The sequence below is a fragment of the Oreochromis aureus genome, linkage group 8 (genome assembly GCF_013358895.1).
Source record: "Oreochromis aureus strain Israel breed Guangdong linkage group 8, ZZ_aureus, whole genome shotgun sequence".
Classification (NCBI taxonomy): Eukaryota; Metazoa; Chordata; class Actinopteri; order Cichliformes; family Cichlidae; genus Oreochromis; species Oreochromis aureus.
This window is the reverse complement of record NC_052949.1, coordinates 11923211-11947617: the sequence shown is the minus strand read 5'-3', so window position 1 is coordinate 11947617 and position 24407 is coordinate 11923211. Positions and strand designations below refer to the sequence as shown.

Below are 24407 nucleotides of genomic sequence, written 5' to 3'. Positions count from 1 at the left end.
TTTCAGAGGGTTTACATCTGCTGTGTTATCAAGACGCTGTCCTCCGCCTCTTTACCACCTCGCATCTCTGCAGTGCACGGCTCAGCATGTTACACATTTCAAGGATGGGAGGAACGCAGGGCAGAGTGAGAGCCGCTACAGGGCAAGACCTCAAGTAGACTTGGTGAAGCAACTGATTAGAGTTTTGTCTTCCATTTTAGCAGGTTGGTATTTTCCATCTTTGCCTTGTGCACAGCCCCACGCTCCGCCTGCCTATCATTATCAAGCCAGTGGCCCATACTGCATCACAGATGGGGCAGACAGAAGGGAGAGACGACAGCCCGCTTGCATTTTGGAGCTGCAGCTGAGTGAAAGAAGAGGGAGGGAAGGAGAGAGCAAGAGAGAGAGGAAAGGAGAGAAAATGTAATTTTTCTCTAAGTCGTTGATGAAAAATGATTTGGAGTTCGGCTAAATGAAAGAGCGCTTTTTGTAGTTAAAAGCAGAGATGTGGGGGAAGGGTGGCAATATTCTCATGCGCTGAACGCTATAGAAAGCTAACGTTATTTTCTGTGGTGTTAATGCATAGTGTATAAAGGTCAGTACGTCTTCTGGCACTTTTTATTTAAGAATAGTCGCAATCTATGTTTCATCTCCCAAGATAAGCTAGACTACTGATTCATCAGTGTCTTAGACAAGCAGCTGCGCGTAATCCTGATAAAGCACCTATAAAGAAATATAATGCGTAGAATGCAACAGATTTCTTACCCTCAGTGATTACAATTTTAGCTATAAAGCAAAAGGAGAAGGACATGAGAATTACAGCAATTTTCAGCCAGTGGATATGTTGTCAGTGCTGCAAGTGATGCCAGTGCTAGGTAAAAGAGACTTCTGCGGTAAATTTTTGTTGACCATATAATGTAACCTAGAGTTCGCAACACCATTACCGGCATTCAGGACTTTTTGTGGTTTTTAATCTGTTAATTGCCTCATGGTTGTGTCCCAGTGTTTTATATGTGGTGCCAGCCACAATAGGAACAAATAAGATGCTTTCCCCTCCTGGGTCCTCCAACCTTTTTTGGGGGGTCATTCCCTTACGTACATTCCAATAATTGCAATTTCTGCAATCCTTCTCCAGGACATATTTGAGTCCTTATAATGAGATAATCATTCCTGTTCTCTCACTGACAAATTCAAAAACTGCAGCGAAAAATTAGCTGGAAATGCACAGAACGAATAGACGGTACTGAACAGACCAGTCGAAGCAACGTGTACTTACATTTCCAGGGAGGTGCATGCTACCATGTAGGATTTCAGAGATGTCTGCAATGTACCTACAGTGTAAATTTAACATTTAACAAATATAAATCCCCTGACAGGCTCCAGCCTCGCTATAACCCTGAATTGGATAATGGGTAATAAATATGGACTATCCTGTTCAATTAATGCACTAAGTGAGAAACTATATAGCATACATAATATACTACATGAAAGCATACCACAGCTGTAATCTAAAAGGAAACATATTCTAAGTTCAAAAATAATTTAGAGTAATCAACTGGCAATAAACTCACAATAAAATATAAGAAAATATTTTGACACCATTCCTGGGATGGCAGTCCTCAATCCTCAATGCTATAAATTCATTGCAGTATGCATGCGAAAAAATAAAAGGTCTGGAAATGGTAAACAATCTGAGCACTGAGTCTACAGCTGCTGATGATCTGTACTGAAAAACAACCCCATTTAAAGCTTAGACAGACAAGATGGTAGTAGTTTGACTGATTTATCACCCAGTATTAGCTACTTGCTGATCAGTCGACACGGGCATTTATAATGGCTAACAAATGACAGTTTTAAAATACTGGAGGCACTACCGCTACTCCTCAGCCTCCTGGCAGTACAATCTTTAGGTAGCACAAATTGCCAGGAAGTACAAATTGACCTTGAAGTCAAGATCACCAAAATATGAACTCGTCCAAGATTTTAGTAGATATATCCAAGGTATCGATTTAAAAATTCTAGGTGACATCTTAACAAGTTCTTGCATTCACAAGATTTTCAGAAAATCTGACCTATGACCTAGACCTTGAGATCAAGGTCACTGATATTCAAACTCATCCAAGATTTTTAGTAGATGCATCCATTGGGTGTCCACGCTGACTGATGCATGCACACCTGGCCAACAATCAGCTTCGGACTGAGGTGTAAAATCGAAAAAAGGGGAGAAACAACCTTCAACCATGTTATATGTTGGCGCTGTATAATTTGTCCACCAGTGGGGTCCTGTGCAACAACCTTTCGGCAACATGTTTGGAACGCCATAAACATGACAACCAGCTGATCCATGCAGAGTCTGGCAGAGTGTAAATAAATAAGTACACATTTCAAATCTTAGGAAAATCTGTTCATGTATCATGAATTAGCCAACAGATATATTTTTAAACCTTTCATTTCAAGCTGTATTGATTGGGTTCTAGTTTAAAGAAAATGGGCACAAAATAAGCTTCATTGAATAACCAGTTAAATAAAAGATCACCAAGCATATAATTTTCTTAACTGGTGACTCTAAGCTTCTCTTAATCAGTAAAGCTGGTAAGAACACCCAAACAGCTAGTTACATGATTCACGTCCTCAAGTGCTCAATCCAGTTCAAAGTTCACACTAAGCAGATTCACTATAACGGTTATAAGCAAATGCAATCAGAAACTAGAAAGAACAATTCTGCTTCTATGTCTGCTGTACTACTTTTGTTTTGCATGTAATAAGGATAAATTATATTCCTAATTATTCCACCATAAAGTGCCATCATGTTGCACAACATGAATAAAATGCAGATGCTGATAAAAACATTATCTGACTAGATTAGAGCGGCACTAATCTAACCCAGAGGGAAAAGAGTAATGCAGTCTACAAGAAAAACAACAATCTTTGCAAAGAAAAAAAAAAATGGATCAGGAGCAAAACTGTCCTCCCTCCCAGCCACTCGGCCCAGTTGCTGCAGAATGATAAACATTGGTTCAGCTCAAATTAAGCCGAGAACATGAAAGGACCTGAGGCTGGGAGGAACATGGGCCGTGGCAGATCACTCCTCATCTCTTCAGATGACAGAAATGAATCTCTCCACCCCTGAGAGAGAAAGAAACAGAACAAGAGAAAGAGTGAGAAAGAGAGATAGAAAGCATCTCTCTATTCCTCATAAAGCCGAATTAAGGCTGATGCTTCCCAGCAGCTGCTTTGATTGAGCTAACTAGCAGCTTTTGATAAAACATTTGCAACCAGCTCCCTGCCTTCTTATTTGCAGACAGGCCAGATTATGCTAAATACATATCAAGGACTTTAATGGCTTAATCAGCCTTGTCATCTAGCCACCGGGTTTTCAGAGATACAGCATATGTGATCCCACTGCCATAAATGCCAATATAAAGACAGCCAGAATGAACAATTTGGGAAATGCTATAATATATAAAAAAAAGAAAATACAATTTGCACCTTGCGTGGCAATGAGAGCTGTCTTGGATATGACAAGAGGTGTATTTTAATGTTGGGAAAACAATGGAAACAAAGGCAAAGGCTCTGTTGGACAGTGCAGAGAGAGTGTAGTCTCAGCAGACGTTTTCAAAAGAGGATGTTCCAGATTTTCACTTGAAAGAGATTGAGAAGAGACAGCACAAATCATGGCTTCATCTGGTCTGTATCTGTTTGCCAACTGCGAGTCTGGTTGAAGTGTGAACCTGGATTAAAATGAGTTACTCCAGACAGTAGCCAAATAGGCCCTGTGAGGCTTTTACCTGCGTGTGAAACCAAAAGCAGCAGATCGCTTCGTGTACGCTTTCTCCTTGCTCAGAGACAATCGCCATAGCAGCCTTATCACGCCACTACATGCAATCAGTGGGACAACTCGGCCTGGTCACTGGCTCGTGAACAAATCACAAGCTGTCTTTTTTCCCCCCTTTATGCCCTCACAATGGCAACCGGGAGACTGATGCACTGATCCTATATGACGGCCATCTGGAGATCTTGTGTGAGTTTTCACGCCGGCACGCTTGTGTTTGCGAGTGTGCGAGAAGGAACGTCGGCAGGTAAGCTCACCATGAAGCAGCTCTGCATGCATCACAGCAACACCTGTTACCGTCTCTCTATGCGTCTCCTGTGGGCTTTGCGCTCAAGCCAAGCAGACAAACTGTTGTTCCCTCAGGAATGACTAACTACCTCAGCTGTCTGATTCGTGCAAATTCAGCAGCTGGATCTAGACTGCAATGATAATCAGGAAGTTATTTCAACCAATAGAAAAACTCCTCCTGTTACTTACGACTCACCTTTAAGGTCAGGTGATTATTAAAGAATTATTGTTTAATTATTTTTTGGGATTTTTTAATAAGGAAATCTCCTTGTTGTGCTATGTATTATAAAATTTATTCAAAACTTTAAGGAAATCTTGAAAATTTCATTGCTTCATTTATTTATTAGTTAAAAACAGGATTCATAAGGCTGTCATGTCATGTTGCTGAGCAGCACTAAGAAAACTGCTATCACTGCTTTGTCCAAAGGAAACAGCTTGTGATCAGCAGCAATCCTAGGTAGTGAAAAACCTCCATGTTAAAACAACAGTTCAGCAGGGGGTTATGTACTGTATTGTTTCTTGGCCGGGACAAGTGACTTCCTGGAGTTTTTGCATGTTGACTGGCAAATGGTCCTGGCCAAGAAATCTCCGCAAGTTTTACAGGTGGTGAAAGTTGATTTGGGCAAAGCAAAAGCAGCTTTTTTCCCTTTCCAATCTTTATGCTTAGCTAAGCTATCCAGCTGCTGGGGGCAGCTTCCCAGTTTGGATTTTGGAAGGAAGAGACTCCCTCTCCACCTTCCCTTATCCCTTAAGAATGCTGCTCCAGGCATGTATTTATATGCCACCACTGCTTGTCATTAAATGTTGTCTTCTCTCTCCTAAAGTTTTTTTTGTCCCAGTCTCTATATGTTCTCCCTTTTTTCCCCTCTTCTCTTTCTGCTTAACCCCCCATCCAGCCATGGCAGATGATGGCCCCTTTGAGCTTGTTTCTGCTGTTTAAATAAAGCATGTGGTAACTCTGAGTGCAAAGGGAATAAATTTGCTATTGCCAAAAACTCCCAAAAACAAAAATATAAATGAATTAAAATGATTTGCCTGTTCTCCATTTCAAGGTCATCTTCTTGGGCAGCACTGCACCACTTATAAAGTTGACGCTATTTTCAGATCTCCCTGTGAAAGTCCCCTATTAACCACTTTTCACTTCTCTGTCAGGGATTTCATCATGGATCTAAAACTCGCGCACACAACAGACATCAACGTCTGAGTAAAACTAACCCACCTGTCACGTCAGGGATCATCACGGGTGATCAGAGCTGGTTCTGATACAACCGAGAGACCAAACAGCAGTCTTCTTTACGAGAAAAGCCGGATATCTGGTGCATAAGATTAAAAGCACAGCCAGGAGTGTGCTTATTAAGATGTGCACTGTTATTTCATCCCCCAGGGTCAGACTGTCAATATGGAGTTCTTCCCAAAGGACTGAGTTATTTTCTATCGTGTGCTTTGAAAAACACAATATTGTAGCTACAAAATGTCTTTGCTCATCCGCTCCCCTATACATCGGATGTGCCTCCCTGTGACTGTCTTTTCCCAAAAATAAAAATTCAAGTTTGACACCCGGGGTTTTGACACGCTAAAGGAGATCCAGTGGTTAGCAGCTGTAGCGGAAGTGGGCAAGCACTGCCCAAAGAGAAATTAGCCAAACTTAAGCCAGGTGTTGACCTTTTTATGCGTGTAGTCAAAAAACTTTATGATTGGACCTCATGGCATTTAAAATGTTGTTTTAAAAGTCAGGTTCTCCCTATTTCTTTCTCTCTCATTAAATTTTAGCTGTGAAGGTAATACAGAACTGCATACCTGTTAGTGTAGTCAAAGCTATAAAAACAATACCATTATTATTAGACTTGTAAAAATGACTAAATAAATAATAAAGGGGTTGATTTCATGATGACTAGTTGCTGAACTTAAAGATTTGCTTTTATTGGCTCAGGGTTGTAAGGTAATTTCCTAATGCCAGTATATATTTCCAAATGCTACATCACAATCACCGTTCTATAGCAGCGGCAGACAAGGTTTCTTGGTCCTGACTATATGCTGGAAGTGTGGCATATGTCCTTCATTTCATGTGCATAACACTGAGGTGCTTACATCATGCTGCAAAACAAATATACTGGCACTGGGGGTAATGGTGCGTCTAGCTTCATTTTCCAGCACTGCAGTCATGTCTGCCTCTCTCTGCGCTGGCTCCAGGAGGGCCTAGCAGCTTAACAAGCCTCTTGGGGACCCAGACAGCAGAGAGGAGATGATTTTACCTCAGGACACAGTCTGACAGACCCATACACACAAACACGCATGCACACACACACACATACACACACACACATACACACAACACAAAACACACGCTGGGCAGTCAAACAAGTGGATTTAAAAATGCACATTCACAAGGCTTCAGATACAGTTTATACACCCACACAAAAACTCATATTCCTTGTTGCCTAGGCTTACTTTGTAGCTATGCGTGCAGCAGGGGGTTCCTCTTGTATGTTCAGGCCTTTCAATACAACACCACAGCTCTATAATCCACCACCTAAAGCTTAATAATCACTGCAGTTCATGCTGTAAAATTGGCTGCTTTTTAACAGGCGTGACAGGATGGAAACCATTCAATCCCCTGCGGTAATCTAACTTGAGTTCAGATGTTTAGAGATTCTCCTTAACCATAAGTCACATAACAGACACTCCTACACAAACCAACCACAGCTCGCAGAGAGGCCAGAGTAAAGCAGTAATTTCATTTACATCCACCGGATGAATGTTTGCTGCTGAGGTCAACATTCATAGACTGGTTACTGTAGTATCTGACATGTGCTGCGTGCCAGCAGAAAATTATAGCAATCAATAGGCACTGATCGCCGATAGGTGCTAGGGTTTTGCTAAGAACAGCAAGATTAGGCGGTCAATGAAGACAGAAGGAAAAACACAAAAGTGAGGATTTACTTTCCAAAGGAAAGCGACAAGGAGATGCACTTAGCAAGGATTTCATTCTTTGCAGGTCAAAAGAAATGCAGATTTTGAGGTTAAACCCAGGCTTAACCTGTATTCTAAAAATGCTCACTTTTGACCAAATTGAGGTCACTTTAAACCTCAATATGTAAATCATCAAACCAGGATTTTGGTTCAGCGCAGCTCCAAATATAAAGAATCATCATCACACCCAGTTGACACCCAGTCAAAGTTAATTTACAGCAAAATCCAAATTGGCATTCAATCTGGAGGCCTGCTTGTATGTACTGAAAGTAGCGCTTGAAACAACAAAAACTGGCGCGAAGGTAGAGAGAAGTGCAGGAAAATGTGACTCGGGAGTGCAAAAAAAGTTTAAGACGGGCACATACACAAAACTTTACCTTCGCAGATTCGGTCCAGTCGCTGTCTCTTCACTTTGTGTTTGTCAGTCAGGGACATGGCGTCAAACGCGGCACAGCACAGGACGGCAGGGCTCGGCTCCGCACAGCAGGGTATCTCTCCTCCTGAGCCACCAATACTGACAAGGTTCAGACTCCTAGTGCACTGTCAGCACTACTCCCCGGGGCATACCGCCTCGGCACATACACCTACACGAAAGGCACAAACACAAAGAAACTTGGTTTAAAGCAACGCGGGCGCACACAGACACACACACACGTAGTTACTGTATATACACACATCATTGATGTAAAAGCACAAAAAAAAAATCTCTGACACAGGAATGCATTAAAGAGTCCTTGACTACAAAGTCCCACAGCCTCTTCTTCACAAAGAGTCTGGGAAGCTGCAGGCAATAGATATACAGGAAATCAGTGAATCACACACAGCTTCACACACATGCACTCAGACACTGCTGGTGACAAAGTGCTCCATTTGCTCTAAAAAGTGACAAAACTTCAGTGCTCTAAAAGCTCCACTTTTCCCCTGTTTGAAGTGTGTTTTCTTTCCTTGACAAATACTCATGTGAAGCTCCATCTAACTTGTCACTCATCACATTTCTTATTGATCACTGTGACATTTGAGGTATCTCAACTCAGTCTTCTTCTTCCCTTTTTTTTGGCGTGAAAGTTTTTCAAAACAAAGCAAGCACAGAAATGCTCAGTTCGACGACAGTTGATGCGAAGGAAGCTGATAAGACTGGAGAGGGGAAATTTATCATCTGATAAAGTGATGCGTCGAACCTGAAGGTGGACTGTCATGTAATGACACGTTCAGACCAATAGAGGGTAGTTAGAATCTACCCAGAGAGAAACACATGTTCACATCCACACAATAAAAAGCCAGATGATTACTGAACTTCAAATAACTTTGGCTTGGCCACGATTTGGCCTTGCAGACATAATCACAGTTGCCATTTCAGATAAAGAGAAGTTTGTAACTTTGAGCTGTCTGAAAATGTAACCCGACAAAGCCTTTTTAATTCGCTATCACTCACAGACATGCAGGCAATTATTTGTACAATTGCATCTTTGTTGCAAAGGAAAACAGAAGAGTATCCTTTTCTTTGCATGCAGCACATAAAGAGCGGGGAAAAGCATCTGAGTCAAATGGAACTAAATTATTGCAGCACAACAGGGATTAAACGTTCTCTCTCTCAAAACACTCATATCCCACATTGTGCTCATCCAGGACCCGAGCCTGAGGCGCCTTTGCTCTCACAAAGTGCTGAGATCACTGAAATATCTCTTTGTGTCAGAAAGCATCACAGCAAAGTCATTACACAAAGTCTTCATCGCTCCTGCGTGGTCAAATATCCAGGGTAAAAACACGAGAAGGGTGAGAAGGTAAAGATTTCATATGCTGTGGATTTGAGCCGACCTGCGCTAATTCATCAGAACTGGCTAGTCAAATGTGAAACTACATGCTACCGTGGGTGGTGCTGAAATGTGACATTATCAGGACACCTCTGCACATATGGGACCATGCAGAGCTATCACACCAGGAGGTATACAGACTTGTATGCAGCCTTTCCTTGAGGAAAAAATCCTCCACGTTCCTATTTAAGCGTATATTGCCACACCATTTTTTCCCTTCTAAAACTGCCGTTTTCTGTTAATCAGCCTCCTTTAATGATTTCAGTTCTTTCCCTTTATGGACGTATGGAAAACCTAAATGCTTAAAGATCTTTAGCAGGTCATAAATGCAACAACATACAACCTGAGACCGTCAACATGGATAAAGACGGGCCCATTAAAAAGAAAAATCAAAGAAATCCCTGCAGAGGTGGAAAAGGCTAATCATTTTCCTGTTCAGCTGAGTAATCTTTAAGTTACTGTCATGGCAGAGAAAAGAGTGATTTTGACGAGAGGAAGCCGCACACAAGGCTACTTCCAGGGTGCCTTTTTAACAATATGGTACTCCGGCTGGAGTATGTTAACTGCTGCTGGAAGGCCTCACCCTGTTACTTCATTTCAGTCTCCTCTCAGTCCCTCCTCCCTCTCCCCTTTCATCTGTCCATCTCTCTGTAGTGCCGCTGCCTCTGAGGTCTCTCGCACAGAGTTATCAATCACCGGCCCTTGTTCCAGGGCCATCCACTTGTGTGTGTGTGTGACATAAAGAGTGAGAGCGACAGAGAGGGTGGGAAGTCGAGAAAAGGAGTATTCACAGAAGCTAACGAGACCCGTACAGAGGCCAAGCCTTCCCCATCTTTATGCCTGTTTCTTTTCTGTTAGACAGTCAACTATAAGCAGTGGTCTGAGAACTGTTTCATTTAAAAAAACAAAAGAAAAACTCACACGAATCAAGAGTTCAATTTCTCAATACTGTAAAAGAAAAAGTGAAACAAGCCTGACAGTGCAGCCAGCAGTGCATGAGAGGGTATTTAGGCAGGAATTTTGCACACTCAATCCAAACACAAAGGTCATATACATGAATCTTAATATTTAAGAGGTATTAAAAGTCAGATGATCGATAAAACTCCCCCGCTTGCGTGGCCACAGCTCATTGAAAGGGAAACATTTGCGCGCGAGACACCGAAACGTTAAATGAACGAATCCATATCTGTGACAGCCGGCTCTGTCTCCCAAGGATGGCTTCACCCGTGAGCACAATCACAGTCTGCAAACTCTGCTCAATGTCAGGGGCACACAGAGATCCCTGTCAGAGTATGTATGGTACGCAGATGTGGGGGAAGGGCAGTCAGTTAGCGGGGGTTTCGAATGCAGCACAAAGACAAACAGTCTCAAATGACTGATCTCGTTGTAAAGTGATTTATGACAGAAGAAAACACCAACAAATCAATAAGAAAAGGCCATCTCAGAAAGTATTAGGACCCCTTCATTTTTTCACACCTTCTAGTATTATTACAACTCAAATCGGGCAATTGTTTGCTTAGCTTAAGCATATTTTTAAAGTTTTATGCAGCTGCTGGGTGCGGAACTTTTGAAGTCTTAACCTACAATCCATTATTATTTGCTCAACTTCAATTAATTTTTTTATTCAATGTTATTCTTTTATCTGGCTCGTGTTATATTAATTTATTAATTTATAAGTTTAACAAAGTTAAAGGTTACGTTTTTTTTATCACACATATGTGAATAAAAAAGTAACACATATGCTGCCATAGATATGTTTAGTGGTTTTAATACCATATAACTTCCTGAGTTGGCACTGATATAGGGGGCGTGTCTAAGCTTAATCTATGTGCAGCGGTGCAGCGATCAGCCACAACGTTAAAGACACAGACATGTAAAGTCAATAACTCTGATCATCTTCCTAGAAGGACTCTTTGGTCCTCGTGTGGCTATTAAGCTTCACATTTATATGGAGGCATATGTGAGGTTACGGCAGAGAGCAGGTGAACAGTTTATAGACACCGCATGTTGCTGATGACAAGTCATTGAATTGAGCAATAATGCAGTTGGTATAATGGAGATTCGGATCTGTGCAATTCTGTTTTTAGTTATCAGAAAGATGTATATCAGATCAGGAAGTCAATGGCCATGTGACTCTCTAAGCCAATCGTCTGCCAAACATATGAACTCTACTTCCTTTAATGCACTGAGGAAGACCACAAGGCTGAGACATAAAGTAAGTGACATCATTTGGTTTTGTGGCTTTGTTTGACCTTTTTTTTTAAGGCAGAAGAAACTGTTTGGTGATCTTGTGATTGGCATTTTGCGCTCTACTTTGATCTTTTATTCACCGAACAATTAATTAACACATCAGAAACCCAACATATACAGTCATCAATAATGAAAGCATTAATTCTATTCTGTCCTGGTTATTCTCCACCCAACATTGTGACTTTAACCATAGGAGGATGTGAAAAAAATAATAATCCAAATTAAATTCATTTGTTGCAGCATCATCTTGTAATGCGATGAAATTTAATGATGATGAAATAAGAAAATAATTTTGCTTTGGTAAATAGATACGAGCAACGTCCCTGACCGACTTTCATTAGATAGCAATAATTACATGCTTTATCAGACAGGGTGGGGGTGTACAGACTGAGCAAAGGCAATCTCACACTGTCAAATGAGTCACTCGAGTTACAGCATCACTTCATGTGTTGACACAGATCAGTGTGATTAGAAAAGCTTTAAAAACAGAGCGCACAGGATGTTTTATTTTAAGAAAGACAGAAATATATTTAGACAGGACGGAGTAGTTAAAAAGCTAAACTGAAGGTTGGACGCTATGAGAGTGTCTGAGGATGAGTTTGGGAGATTGAATAATTAAAAAGGTCAGGCTACCTGCCTGCTGTGTGTCGCTTCACACACGCCGGCATGCACACTCGCGGTTCTAAGAGAGACGCAACGCACAGTAGGACAAAGACTGAAGAGAGACATCATTTGGGGGAATGATCATTTTCCCTAGAACACAGTGCAGTTTGTGAACTAATTGGGTGAATCCATAATTAATTTGCTGACATTAAGCCTTGGGGTCTGCTCCAGTAAGGCTCTACTTTCTAAGGATTTGAACAAGTGCTAGTGAAGCCCTGGGCTTGCTGCTGAAGGGGGAGTCTCTTTTTTCTTCACCAGACAGGTTCTGACATTTATATATCTAACGGCGATACATTTCCACAAACGTCAGTTAATGCCCGACAGCGTGGGGATTCATTTATTGGGGATTTTCTCAATGAAACATTTAAGTGATAGATAAATCCAGAAAATCCACACTCAACATGTTTCCAATCCACATCAAAAGCAAACAGGCCTAGGTTTTATTTCTCAGGGTCAAAACATGAGAGTTTTCAGCCACTGACAATTGCATACACTGACTCTTAATGCTTAGACTAAAATATGATAGCTGCTGAGACTTCTGCTTGATTATTCTAAAACAACGAGTTGCACTTTTTGTCTAATTTGTCAGTCAATATAACTCACTGGATGCTTCAGATATAACAGGTGTACCTGTTTAACTGTTCGTTAATGCAGATTATCTAATCAGCCAATCAATGGCAGCAACTCGATGACTTTACACATGTAGACATGACAAAGATGACATGCTTTAGTTCAAACTGAGCGTCAGATTGGGAAGAATACCCAGACTGCTTCAAGCTAACATGAAGGAAACAGCTACTCAAATAATCATTCGCTACAACCAGACTACTCAGACGAGCGCGTAATGTTGTGGGGGATAATTTCTTGGCACACCACAGGTCCCGTACTATCAATCAATCAGCATATAACTGCAACAGCCTTCCTAAGTATCGCTGCTGAACATGACCACACAGTACCCATCCTCTGATGGCTGCTTCCAACAAGATAACACACCATGTCACAAAACTCCAATCATTTCAAAATGGTTAACTGAACGTGACAATGAGGTCACTGTTTTCAAACGGCCTCCCCAGTCACCAGATCTCAATAGAGCATGTGATGCTATCATGTCAATATGGACCAAAAACTCTAGAGGAATTTTTCCAGCAACTTGCTGAATCTCTGCAATGAAGGATTAAGACAGCTCTGAAGGGAAAAGGGGCTCCAGACCAGAACTAGCACTGTGTGGTATTGTATATGTCAGGATTATAACAAAAAGTTGCTCTAGTGACAAACCAATCAGTGATTAGTTTTTGGTGCTTATCTATTAGACTTGAAACCATTGTTAAATAAAAATGAATGGCAAACAGGAACAGAATATTAATCCAAATCTTCTGATAATGAAAACAAATGGAGATCGCAGCTCATAGTATTTGTAATTGCTTTAAAAGGATTCCCTTCGTATGGCACTCGTTTTCTCTCACGAGCTACTGCACTTACTTGATTGAAACAAGAAATGAGCCTGGCACATACATCCCACAATTGTTTATCATGTCTAATCCGATAAAGATCCAGATTACAAACTTGTGAACATTTTCTATTAGGAAAAACAAATGTGGAGACTGTTGAGGCTTGGCACAGGTGCACGCTCGTAGCTCTTTCTAGTTTGAGCTGATTTCAATATTTGTTTAGTAATTATGACGAAAAATCTTCAACAGCTGCTGCGGGGTTTTTTAAAATATAAAATAATAAGACTCGTGGTGCAGATCTTCAATGATTAAAATGAGGTACTACAGGATTAGATGGGAATAGTCTCTTGATTTAGAGCTGTTTGAATTGCATTATGTAACTACGAACCCTTCCACTGTTTGGCAATCTTTTATAGCCAATCGATACACATTTTCAGTATCTGGCAAAAACACAGAAACCACAGTGAAACAACAAGGATTTTATCAATCTTCAAATGGAATGAATCCGGACAATGGGGTATTGATTTACTTTTGATGATGAATGAGTTTCTGAGTTAAAAACAACAACAAACAAAACTGCAATGAGAGGCAGTGTATTTTATCTGTATTGAACGGATGGTTAGAAAGTTAGATTATCTAACTGGTTATTTTTAGTAAGTTGCCATATTATGTCTCATACAGAAAAGCTTTATGTGATCTTTCAAAAGACATGTCAAATACACTTTAAAGTCTGTATTTATCTTAGTTTCTTTCCCAGCTGACGCTACAATTTCAATGCAATGTCTCAATTTGAGCTCTGCGAGGATCCTTGCCAAAACAGTAAAAGCACAAAATAGTAGCTTTAAGATAGAGTTGGACAACTTATGCAGTTACTTCTCCTGACTTAATTTCCCTGTGGAGTTTGACAGGAAAATTGGGAGAAGAGACAACCGGTTCAGGTTATCTGACAGTGTGCAGCAGGAAAACGCACAGCAATATCCATCCCTCTTACTGCTGATTCCTATCAAAAGCTGAAGCTCAGCAAGCCTCTTCAGAGACTCCGAAATGAAAACCTCCTCAAAGCGAGCTAAAGTTCACACTTCCAGCCAAAGAGGCACACTTCACTTGGAAAAATACCTCTATCCTCTCAATTTCCTTTAGAAATAACAAACACCAGTCTCAATGACAAGGTTGTTTACTATTGAAATCTCAAACCATTATTACCCCCTTGTTATTTTCTTCAAAAAAGGCCTGTGTTTTCCTTCCACTAGAGCCCCCTTTGAACAATGGAGACCATTTTTCCCTTTCAAATGCTGGAGTTCCTCTAGAGGTAAATCTGTCAGCAGTGGGCCAAAACAAAGAAAGAGAAAACAGGAAGGTGTGGACACCCTCCAGCACCAACCCGGCTCAACTATTAATATCAACTTTCATGCCTAAGATCCTCAGCACCTCAGGCTGTGGAGAGTGTGATTTCCATGAACCAAACAAGGCCTGTGACAGCGTAGGCAGGTGACAGCTTGACACACTTATATTTAGCTTGGTAAGCATGCTAAAGTGAATGCCTTCAGACTCCAGAATTGTTGAACTACTGCTATCAGTAATGAAAATTTAGTCTCAAAATTTATTCCACTGTAGCCCACCTTGTGCTATTTACGTCCAATCAATAAAATCTTGTTTCTCAGTGTTCCAAAGGCTGGGGTTATCAGCACACAGCACAGCCAGAGCCAAAGCTGAAAACACTTCCCAGTACAGGAAAACGCCTGCAGCGTGCCAACCTGGTGAGCAGAGGGAAGGTGTGGCCTGCCTTGTGAGGGTGAGGTAAGAACTGCACTCACCACCAGCCTGGTGTCAGTGAGAGGCCAGGCTCCGGCTCAGACAGCCTGCCAGAGTCCAGCCGGCTCAGCCCGACTCCCTCTGGGTCCTTACAGGAAGAGCCAGCATGATTCAGAGCTTCCTGATCCAGGAGAACGAGGTTCTTCCACTCCCCCAAGAACGTGCCCACGAACACGCCACACACACACCCACACACATACATACACACCCTTCTCCCTGTGGACGGTGAGACGGCCAACTCCGTGCTGTTCTTGGGCTTACATTGGGTGGAAGCCAAGTCAAACAACATGTTGATAAAGTCCAGAGCAGAGTGGTGAGAGGAACACAGAGAAAGAGAGTGAAGGGTGTGCTGCAGCAGACATGAGATTCACGCAGCCAGGAACATTTACGGATGATTCCAGATTGTCGAACGTTTTGTAGTTTTGACAATCAATTTGTTTGGTCATTTTCAAAGAAAAAGGAAAACCTAATTGCTGAAACATGGTAACGTGATATGTGTGGCCACAAAATTCATGTTTTAAATCAACTCAGTCATTCACGCTAACTCAGAGGCAAACTATGAAATTACTACACACCCCGTGCACTGTAAACATCCACCACTGTATAAATACTGACTTCCCAGTTCACCTGCCATCTGATGTATTTGGCGCACACAGTTTTCACCCACTGATTAAAGTGGGTTTGCTTGCGATTTATTATGTCATCTGACTGATGTTATACGTTATATAACTAACATCAGTGATGCTCATAACTACAAAAAAACTCATGCATTGTAATTAACGGATATTTTCCTTTAAATGCAGCATCAGCAGTGTGGTTTGTCTGCTCCCACAGCAGTTTTACTGGCTACATTTTGGAGAACCACAGCCAATAATTGACTAACAGGAGAGCTTTTCATCCGAGCCCCCTCGGAAGGGCTTGCAACACAAGGTTGGCCTACCTCTCTCTTTACCACCACATCCTATCATTTCGAGCTCTACTAATATGCCATGCTTCAAGGGACCAGGACTGACAGACACACATACAGACACACACGGCTCAGTCAATTAGTACTGGCCCAACCTTGCAGCTGAGAGATAAATGGTGTAGAGTCTCAGCAGGCTTTTGCGTGAAGCTGTGCTCCTTGTCCGCCGTATGTAGAACAGCTCTCTGGAGGCCGGCTAGCCCCAACGCCATGAAGCGATGTGGCAAGCGCGAGGCTGAGGAGGGCCTCAAAGTGCTCAGGCTTGTATTAATATATGACCACAAGGACTCTGAACTCCCTAATCAGAGCTGGTCTGAAAAGCTAGAGAAATGAGAGGCGGTGAGGTTTTCTGTTGGGGTGTAAAGCTCTGTACAGAATTTCAGGTCATTCCACTTACACCTCATTAACCATTTTTATGTGCAGTATGCTTATAACCCGTCTACTGCAAGAGATCTAATGTAAGTGACCAAGATTTTTTTGGGGTGGAGTGGGGATGAAGACAGCAACTCAGACTGCATTTACACTGAGCCAGCTAAATCTGAAAATGCTGTTTAGTGTGTGTAATAGTGGGTTTATTAAGGGTTCATAAAAGCTGTACCTGCTCTGCTGCATTACATCAATCAAACATCAGATTTACGATTTTCTTCAGTGAGGACGGGAAAATCCGCTTTTCCTGTCTTGAAGAAATGTTAAGTCTATGGGGCCCAGCTTCATCTAACTGAAGGCTCCACCACAGTTTCGGTGTAATCTGGAAACTATCAGGTGGGGATCATCTGTTCTTCAGTAGCCACACTTTACCACTGAATATTTCCAACAGGCTTTATGTCATCAGATCATTTTAATATAGCTGATCTCACACCACAGCTACTGCTTACAGATGCCCATTTTGAGCTGTGGTCATAGCAAGTTTTAGTCAGCTCGTTAAAAAACCATAACACTTTTGAATTGGTTTATCCCCCATTTAAAATCATTTTTTGGGCATTTCAAAACTGCTTCCATCACTTTATCACTTTTATCACTCTTTTTTTTCTATACACAAACACCTTTCTCATCGCGGCTCAACCACATACACAAAACGTCATAACAGCACTCAGTCCAGAAGGACTCTCAAATAAAAAATAAAGATTGCCATTTCTGCACAAAATTTGTCAATACATGCCCCTAATGTGTGTTTCATTTTTTGTGTTTAAGAAAAAAAAACTGTCCTTAATCCAGTGAGCCACAGAAGGAGGATTAGACTTTCATTGTAGAAGAAGGCAACATCTGGCCAGTAGAGATGTGAAGCCAAAAAAATCTCTTCCTGGGTAGAAGGCGGACTCAGCTGGGGTCCCAAACATGGTAATCAACCAATCAGAGGAATGGAGTGTCAAGTGTAACAGGATTAAAGATGTATTATGTTAAATAACCAGTTCAAAAGTTATGCAGTTGTGGACAGGAAAAAGACGAACTTCTATATCTGGGTAAATATCAAAGTCTTGATGGAGAATAATGAACACCATGTAAACTGTAAACTGAATGAGTGGAAGGCAAGCAAAAGATAAGACTTTGTTAGTATTATGAATAACCCCCTGCCACCATTCCTCGTTAATGACTGCCATTTTTCAGACATTCCTTTAAAGTACAGTTCTGATCACCTGCATTTGTGCATCTCCAACACGTACTGGATCTCCTCCATTATGTCAAAATGCTGACATTGAATTTCGTTTTAAGGAAGAAGATCCAAGAAGCCAAATTTGGCAAGCTGTGACTTAATGGTGCGTTGTTAACAGGTGTACAGTATTCCCTTAGAGGCTGCCGATGTTACAGCAGAAGTCTGTGTTGACAGACACATTCATGATGCACGACCCTGATCTCCTGTTCGTGCCTCTTTAGGGCTGGGACACTGAACAGTGCTGTCTGGTTGGCTGGCATGAAAGTTAATGTTGTCTCTCTGTGCAAGGTCAGAGATAAATCCGCAGATTCACATATGCAAGTGGTAAGAACAGAGAGATTTAAAAATAGCAGCTATGCTGGAAGTGGTCCAGAAGTGCACAAAGAGACAACCTTGAAAGGGAGCTCTGCAGTCGGATGGAGTCACAGAATGTTTAAATATTACCAATCACAATAGCTCAAACATGTGACAACAGGAACACCATGTGTGTTGACTTTCGAAAACACAGGTGACCACAGACTACAGGACTTCCTAAATTCTCATGTGAAAGCTTCTAAGCTGTCCACAGACCCACTGGAGACGTTCACGTTGGGAATAATAGCAGGAGATTGTCTCAAGCAGCCAAGCTGGAGCCAGATGGAAAAAAAGTTTTTCAATTTATCCAATCTGCAGAATGTTTGGTAAAATATCCATGTCTGAATGAGAAGAAAGATTGGTGCATACAGAAGGCCACAACAAATGGAAAAAGGGGTTGTTAGCTGTAATTATTTTAGTGCGGACATTGTCTCAGTGGGAGGTGAACCTGAGCAGAAAGTCCAGTATCCACTGATGTAGTAAAACAGGTGGATAAGCTGCATTATCTGTAACAAGATGACAATCCTTTTAAGACCCGACCCATCTCAGTAACAGCCGTTTCCCCCTAACTAGTGCATGCTGACATGTTATATATGGCTCTCACTCCCCACTAACTTTTCACAAGATGCCAATCCTATCAATGCACATGCACATGCACATGCACACACACACACACACACACACACACACACACACACACACACACACACACACACACCTTTAAATCAACCTCCAATCCCAGCAGGGCGGAGCACATGCAGGTGTTGTGTTTGTGTGGGAGCATGAGTCCAACCATTGACAGCAGGATAGGGAAACACACACAAATGCACAAACACAATCTCACACAGCAAGGTGAAAAATTACAGCGGGGAGGTACGCATGGCCTGGCGGATTAACTGCGGAATAAAAGTGCTGATGGGCAACAAAAGAGAAAAAACAGCTATTCATCACCCTGGCACAGGATCAAACTCACACACTTCTCAAATGCCCGCCTTGAGTTATTGTACAGCGTGGCTCTGGTGGCAGCTCCACAGATAAAGCTGCCCTACCTGAATTGATTAGCGTGCGGAAGCATCCACTCTTTCCAAAGATGGAGCATGTCTCTGCATCTCCTCAATACTAAAGTGGGAGAAATCAGTTAAAATGCATTTAATAGATAGTGTGGGATTTGTTTTTGTTTTTTACTTTGTGTGACTGCTTTTAGGAATCATCAAACATGCGGCTGCGTTGTAGGAGCTCTCACAAACAAATGCAATCTCTACGCTGTTGTCGCGTTTCTGCTGTTCCTGCATTTCTCTGAACCTGACATGTGAGAAACTTAAATCATATATTCCACAGCCAAACACCAAACCTTAACCTCAATCCATATAACCACCTCTAAAATAGAGAGAAATAACAAAGACAGATAACAAGCGAGTGCTTGATGGAAGGGCAGGCCAGCCACTCAGCTGAAACAGCTAAAGACAGAGTTTAATCAAAGTGGTAAATGCTTCAAGTCAACCTTGTAGAAAAAAAACAATATATCCAGTCTTTGTGAAGGAGATCCAAAGCACTCACACAAGCTTCAATTTATTCAACCCAATAAATAAATATAAGTTTAAATCTAGGGGTAAATACTAAAGAATAAGCAGCCACAAGACTAAAGTTGGGGAAATGAACACTACTACAATGCCAGGGCAGGGGCTCTACATGCTGCTATTACACAATATATTTAAACACATATATAAAAAATATTAATGTATTTATATAACCAGAGGAATCATTTCAATGAACTTTTCAGTCTACTAGTTTCTATAATATATTAAAATGTTGTACACCACTCTCTGCACCGCTCGCAATTATTTCAATGGCACAGACACTGTAAGTTCATTGGACACAGTCACAATAATTTTGGTCATGTCATATTATCCAACCACTGCATTCCCTAAAAATAATCCAGATGCTCTTTGGTGACCCACATATGACTGACTGTATATCAAGAACATGAATTCGAGGAAACCTGTGGAATTATTCAGGAACACTCATAAGTAACATTGTCAAAACTCTTCTTTTGTGTAACTAATGACCACAATCTAGAGATAAGCTCTTTGCATTGATGCAAAACTGAGCAAATCAGCAAATCATCACTTCTGGGATGCTGAAACCAAATTTGAGTAACATAGTTTGTCCAATTTCGCTGCAAGCAACTACAAGTGACAAATAAAAGCTTATTCATAGATGCTTCAGCTACTTGACTAATTTTCTAGGCACTAACATAAACTGAAGAGAAGTTTGGCAAACTTTACACTGCAAGCTGCCATCTGTTACAGTTAAGCCTCGCCTTTGAAAGACCAATCAAAGCATAATTTATCAACCATCAACACATCAAAGGCGGCCAGTAAACCATTATTATCAATATAATGTCATAAGCTTTATCTACAAATTTAGTATTAGTGTTCCGCATTTTAAATGCATCAAGTGTGGGATGAAAAGGATACATAAAGATGTGCATATCTCTGTATTAGTGCAGGAAAAACTCAATGAGATCTCCTGAGAGTACACAGTCCCTAACACAACAGACGAGGACATGAATCATGGGATTGTATTTACACTAAAGTCATTGACCACCTCATGATTTAGGTCAGTTGTGCAGACCTCATGAAAACATACACAAAAACAATATTTACACTGTTTGAAATCTAAATCGCCATCCCACAGATGTTTGTTTTCTTTGTTGGTATTTTTTTATAAGGAAACCATTGCTGTCAGAGATTTTTTTTTTCTTAATCAGGCATGAGAGTCGACAGTGGCCTCCATTTCAACTCACTGGGTCACGGAGGTCGTCACGCCTTTTAAAGTGCAGAAAAGCCCTTGTCACTGCGCTAGGTTCCTCTCCTGTCTGCCACAAAATGTCTCCTGACACAAAGCCCTCGCACTCGTATCAGTGCACTCCCACAGCACTGCCAACAAATGTGACCTCCTTTTTTCCTCCCACTGCTAAAGTAAAACAGAAAAAAAAAACTTAACTCACCCCTACCTTGCCAACTGAAATAAAATAAATGAAAACAATGTGCTCTGCAACTCTGCCAGACCACGTAAAGAAGTAGGTTTTTTTTCTCTTTCTGCTAACTCCAGCTCGAGAGTTTCCATGTAAGAGTGAAGGTGACGGCTTCAACTTTATATTGAGTTGTGTTCAAGGCCTGGGGGGAAATGCTTTTCAGTGTTTATCTTTGGCTGGCTGGTCTTAGCCAAGGCCTCTGAAACACTGCAGAAACCCAACGCTGCCACTGCTCAAACCTGAAGGAAAATAAAGCAGAGCTTGCAAAGTGATGGCATGCTTTTGAACACAGAGTTACAAATGTGCAAAACATTTGTTTTGGGTTTTTGTACCAGATTGAGATTAATTAGACCTTTCTGCTTGAGCTGCACTTGTAATTTCAGATGACTTAATTGAAATGTCAGAGCAAAATGCCTGTTAGTGTAGTTTGTTAACTACAGTTGTTTTTCTTCATACACGCTCATAATCAAATGATTTTAGCAGGGCTCAGCTATTCACTTAATTGTTCCAGTCATTTATCAAGCGCACATACCAAACATTCATTGGTTCCAGCTTCCCAAATGTGAACATTTGCTGCTTTTCGTCATTTTCTTTTCACTTCCTACCAACACAGAGAACATCTTCTCTGACAAAACATGCAAGTTAAACACATTACTTTGACGAGTTCTGCAACCTTGTGCTCAACATTTTTCACATGTTAACTGCAGCTCTACATTTCAGGTGCTTCTGTATACGCTATGTGGTATAATATGCAAACAATGCCTTCTGAGGTGTGACCTTATCCATCTGCTCACAAAAGCATACAACAATCCTAGAGCACTAACACATGCCACCCCCACACACCACACACAGAGGTCTGCCCAGAATAAATAAGTGCACACAGAGCAGGGCCCCATTGCCCTGCAGAAGCCACTTCACCGGTTGCTTTAGTAGCCAGCATTATAAAAGCACAAGGCTTAAGTCAGCAGGGAGGTTGGGGAAGGGTTGGCCCCTCGTGGGGATGACCTTAGTGAACTTGGTGATGGGGGGTGATGGCAGGATGTGACTGCAGGACAAGGACCAGGAGAGTTTAGAATGGAGGTAGGGAGAAAGATGGAGCGTTTGAGCGTACTGGGCTGTTGTGCTGGCATCGACCAAGCTTAGTGTTTTTTTTTTCCTTGCTGAAAAGAGACTCAAACTGTTGAAACTGCAAGAATTACTTGCTGAAGACGGACACTCTTTCACCTAAATTAACTTCCAAAGAGCTGAGGAGAGGAGCTGGGGGTGGGGACAGTTTGTAGAGTAGGTGACAGGCAGAACAGAAGTGTGTGTGTGTGTGTGTGTGTGTGTGTGTGTGTGTGTGTGTGTGTGAGGAAGGAGGCTCGCAATCTCTGCAGAGAAAATGAACAAATCCACCCCGCACTGCATCTGCATGACAGTGAATGCATGAAACGCATGAATTATTGCACAGAGCGGGTTGAATTAACTCAATATATCAAGCCAGGCCAAATAGTTCAGGGGTGAGGGGCTGTGTGCCTAAGCTGATGAGGGGGGGAGGGGAGTGTGTGTCATAGGGAGAAAGAGGAAAAAATAAAGTAACTCAACATTTCTATCTCCACCCATTAAAGTCAACCCCTTCTCCCTCTCCAGTGCCATAAAGCTGTCAAATGGATCTCTGATTTATTCTGCCCTTGCCCAGGCTCCTGTCCTAACTATCGCAAGCCTCCAATTAATTTTTTTTTGTTGCTCTTCATCCCTTCCCTGTAAATGTAATGAGATTGCAGCACTGGAAACTGCTGACTCCTGTTAATGCACAATTCCTTAATAATACCGAAAGCTGGCCGCAAAAGCAGAGAGAAGATTCATGCTCACCCAGTAATAGCATTTTAAAGGTGCAGTTTTGTCAGGGATGTAATTAGCATTATTCACTGCAACATTTATTTTTTATTTTTTTTACATCTGAACACTGCAGACTGACCAAAATTCAAACTAACTTAAGTAAACACAGAGTGTAATGTATGAAAGACTCCTTTGTGACAAATACAATGCTAGATGCCATCAGCGCTGCATCCATTTGCCCACCTACTCTTCACCCACTCAGCTGCTCCTCTTAACAGAGACGGATTTGATTTAGATGTGAGCACCTGTCAAGAGAAGTCCAGGAAAAAAAAAAGAAAAGAAAAAAAAATGTCACTATTTATAAGAGGTAAGATAATGAGGGGATCAGATAAGATAAAAAAGACTGCAGTAATTGCATTTGGCCAGAGATACTGTACAGCATCCTAACCTGCAAACAAGGTCAACAGCGCAGAGCTAATTGAGTCAAGATTTTAATTACCCTAATCATAACTTTCAGGAACATCCAGCGCACAAAAAGAGACAACCGCCTACTGGCTGTGTCGATTGGTGCGATCCAAGTTGACCGTTATGGGTGGGCTGCAGGTGCACAGCAAGAGGTATTAAATAGAACTGGTCAAAGCCGAACGCAGCTGGCAGGTGTTGGTGTGGAGGGAGTTTATTACCCTATAAACTATCTGAGACAATTCACTCACACTGTCTTCTGTGGGCAGCAAAAGCCCCGATTCAATTACTGCTGAACCTCAACACGGAGAGCCCTAAGAGACCGGTGAGGCTCGACTCATTGTTCTTCGTGTCACCTTCCTAAGCAGAAAGTACAATGCTGAATGCTCCAACTCGGCTGAAGAGAAATGAAAGAAAACTCCGCCAGTTGTAACCCAAGACACGAGCGTACCTCTCGGAAATCAGAAGATTTGTATGTTCTCATGGGTGACTAATAACCCTTTTGTCTGCATAGAAAGTAGACTCAAGCAAGCTGCTGTGATTGACTGACATGTTTAGGACAATTACAAGCTTAAGGAAGTGAGCGTTTCCTGCTTGTTTTGTTTGTCCTTTGTTTGTGTACATGGAGAAGATTCATTAGGCCTCTGCATGGAGGATTTGAGGTCTGCGGAGCGAGAGGGACCCAGCCCAATTGAAGCATGTCAAATTAGGAAGAGAGGGGAAAAAAAAAATCAAACCACTGCTACTGGGACTCATTAGAACCTCAACAAACAGTATTTTGTTGTGTATGTGTGTCTGCTTCTGTGTGCATGTACTAATAAAACAGAGGAGTAGCGTTGGCTTGTGTGGGTTTTTTTTTTTAGTTATTTTCATCATAGTTTGTTTTACGAGGCACCGAAGCTGAGAGACTCTCCAAACAACTTTAATGAAAGTGAGGATCCAGCGGTCTCGTGGGAACAAAAGCGCTAAGAAAGAACTCCAACAGAATAACCGACGCGCTGCGAAATTAAAAGCATCAGGTGACTTCAGGAAAATACCCAAGTTTCCTGGCTTTGAAAAACCAACAAG

The 24407-nt window shown here is 41.6% G+C and overlaps 1 protein-coding gene across 4 annotated transcripts in view; it reads right to left on the bottom strand.

Annotated features, from left to right (window-relative positions):
- ctbp2l (C-terminal binding protein 2, like) overlaps positions 1-24407 on the bottom strand; it is a 96583-nt gene that overhangs the window by 48735 nt on the left and 23441 nt on the right. For 2 of the 4 annotated variants that reach the window (XM_039616301.1, XM_031750715.2), the window contains exon 2: positions 7447-7653. In XM_039616301.1, coding sequence (XP_039472235.1) covers positions 7447-7504 — 58 coding nt within the window. In that variant the 5' untranslated portion in view covers positions 7505-7653. Of the gene's footprint in view, positions 1-3029; positions 3106-7446; positions 7654-15055; positions 15216-24407 lie in introns of those variants that run through there. The other 2 variants (XM_039616299.1, XM_031750717.2) reach the window with 2 other exon arrangements.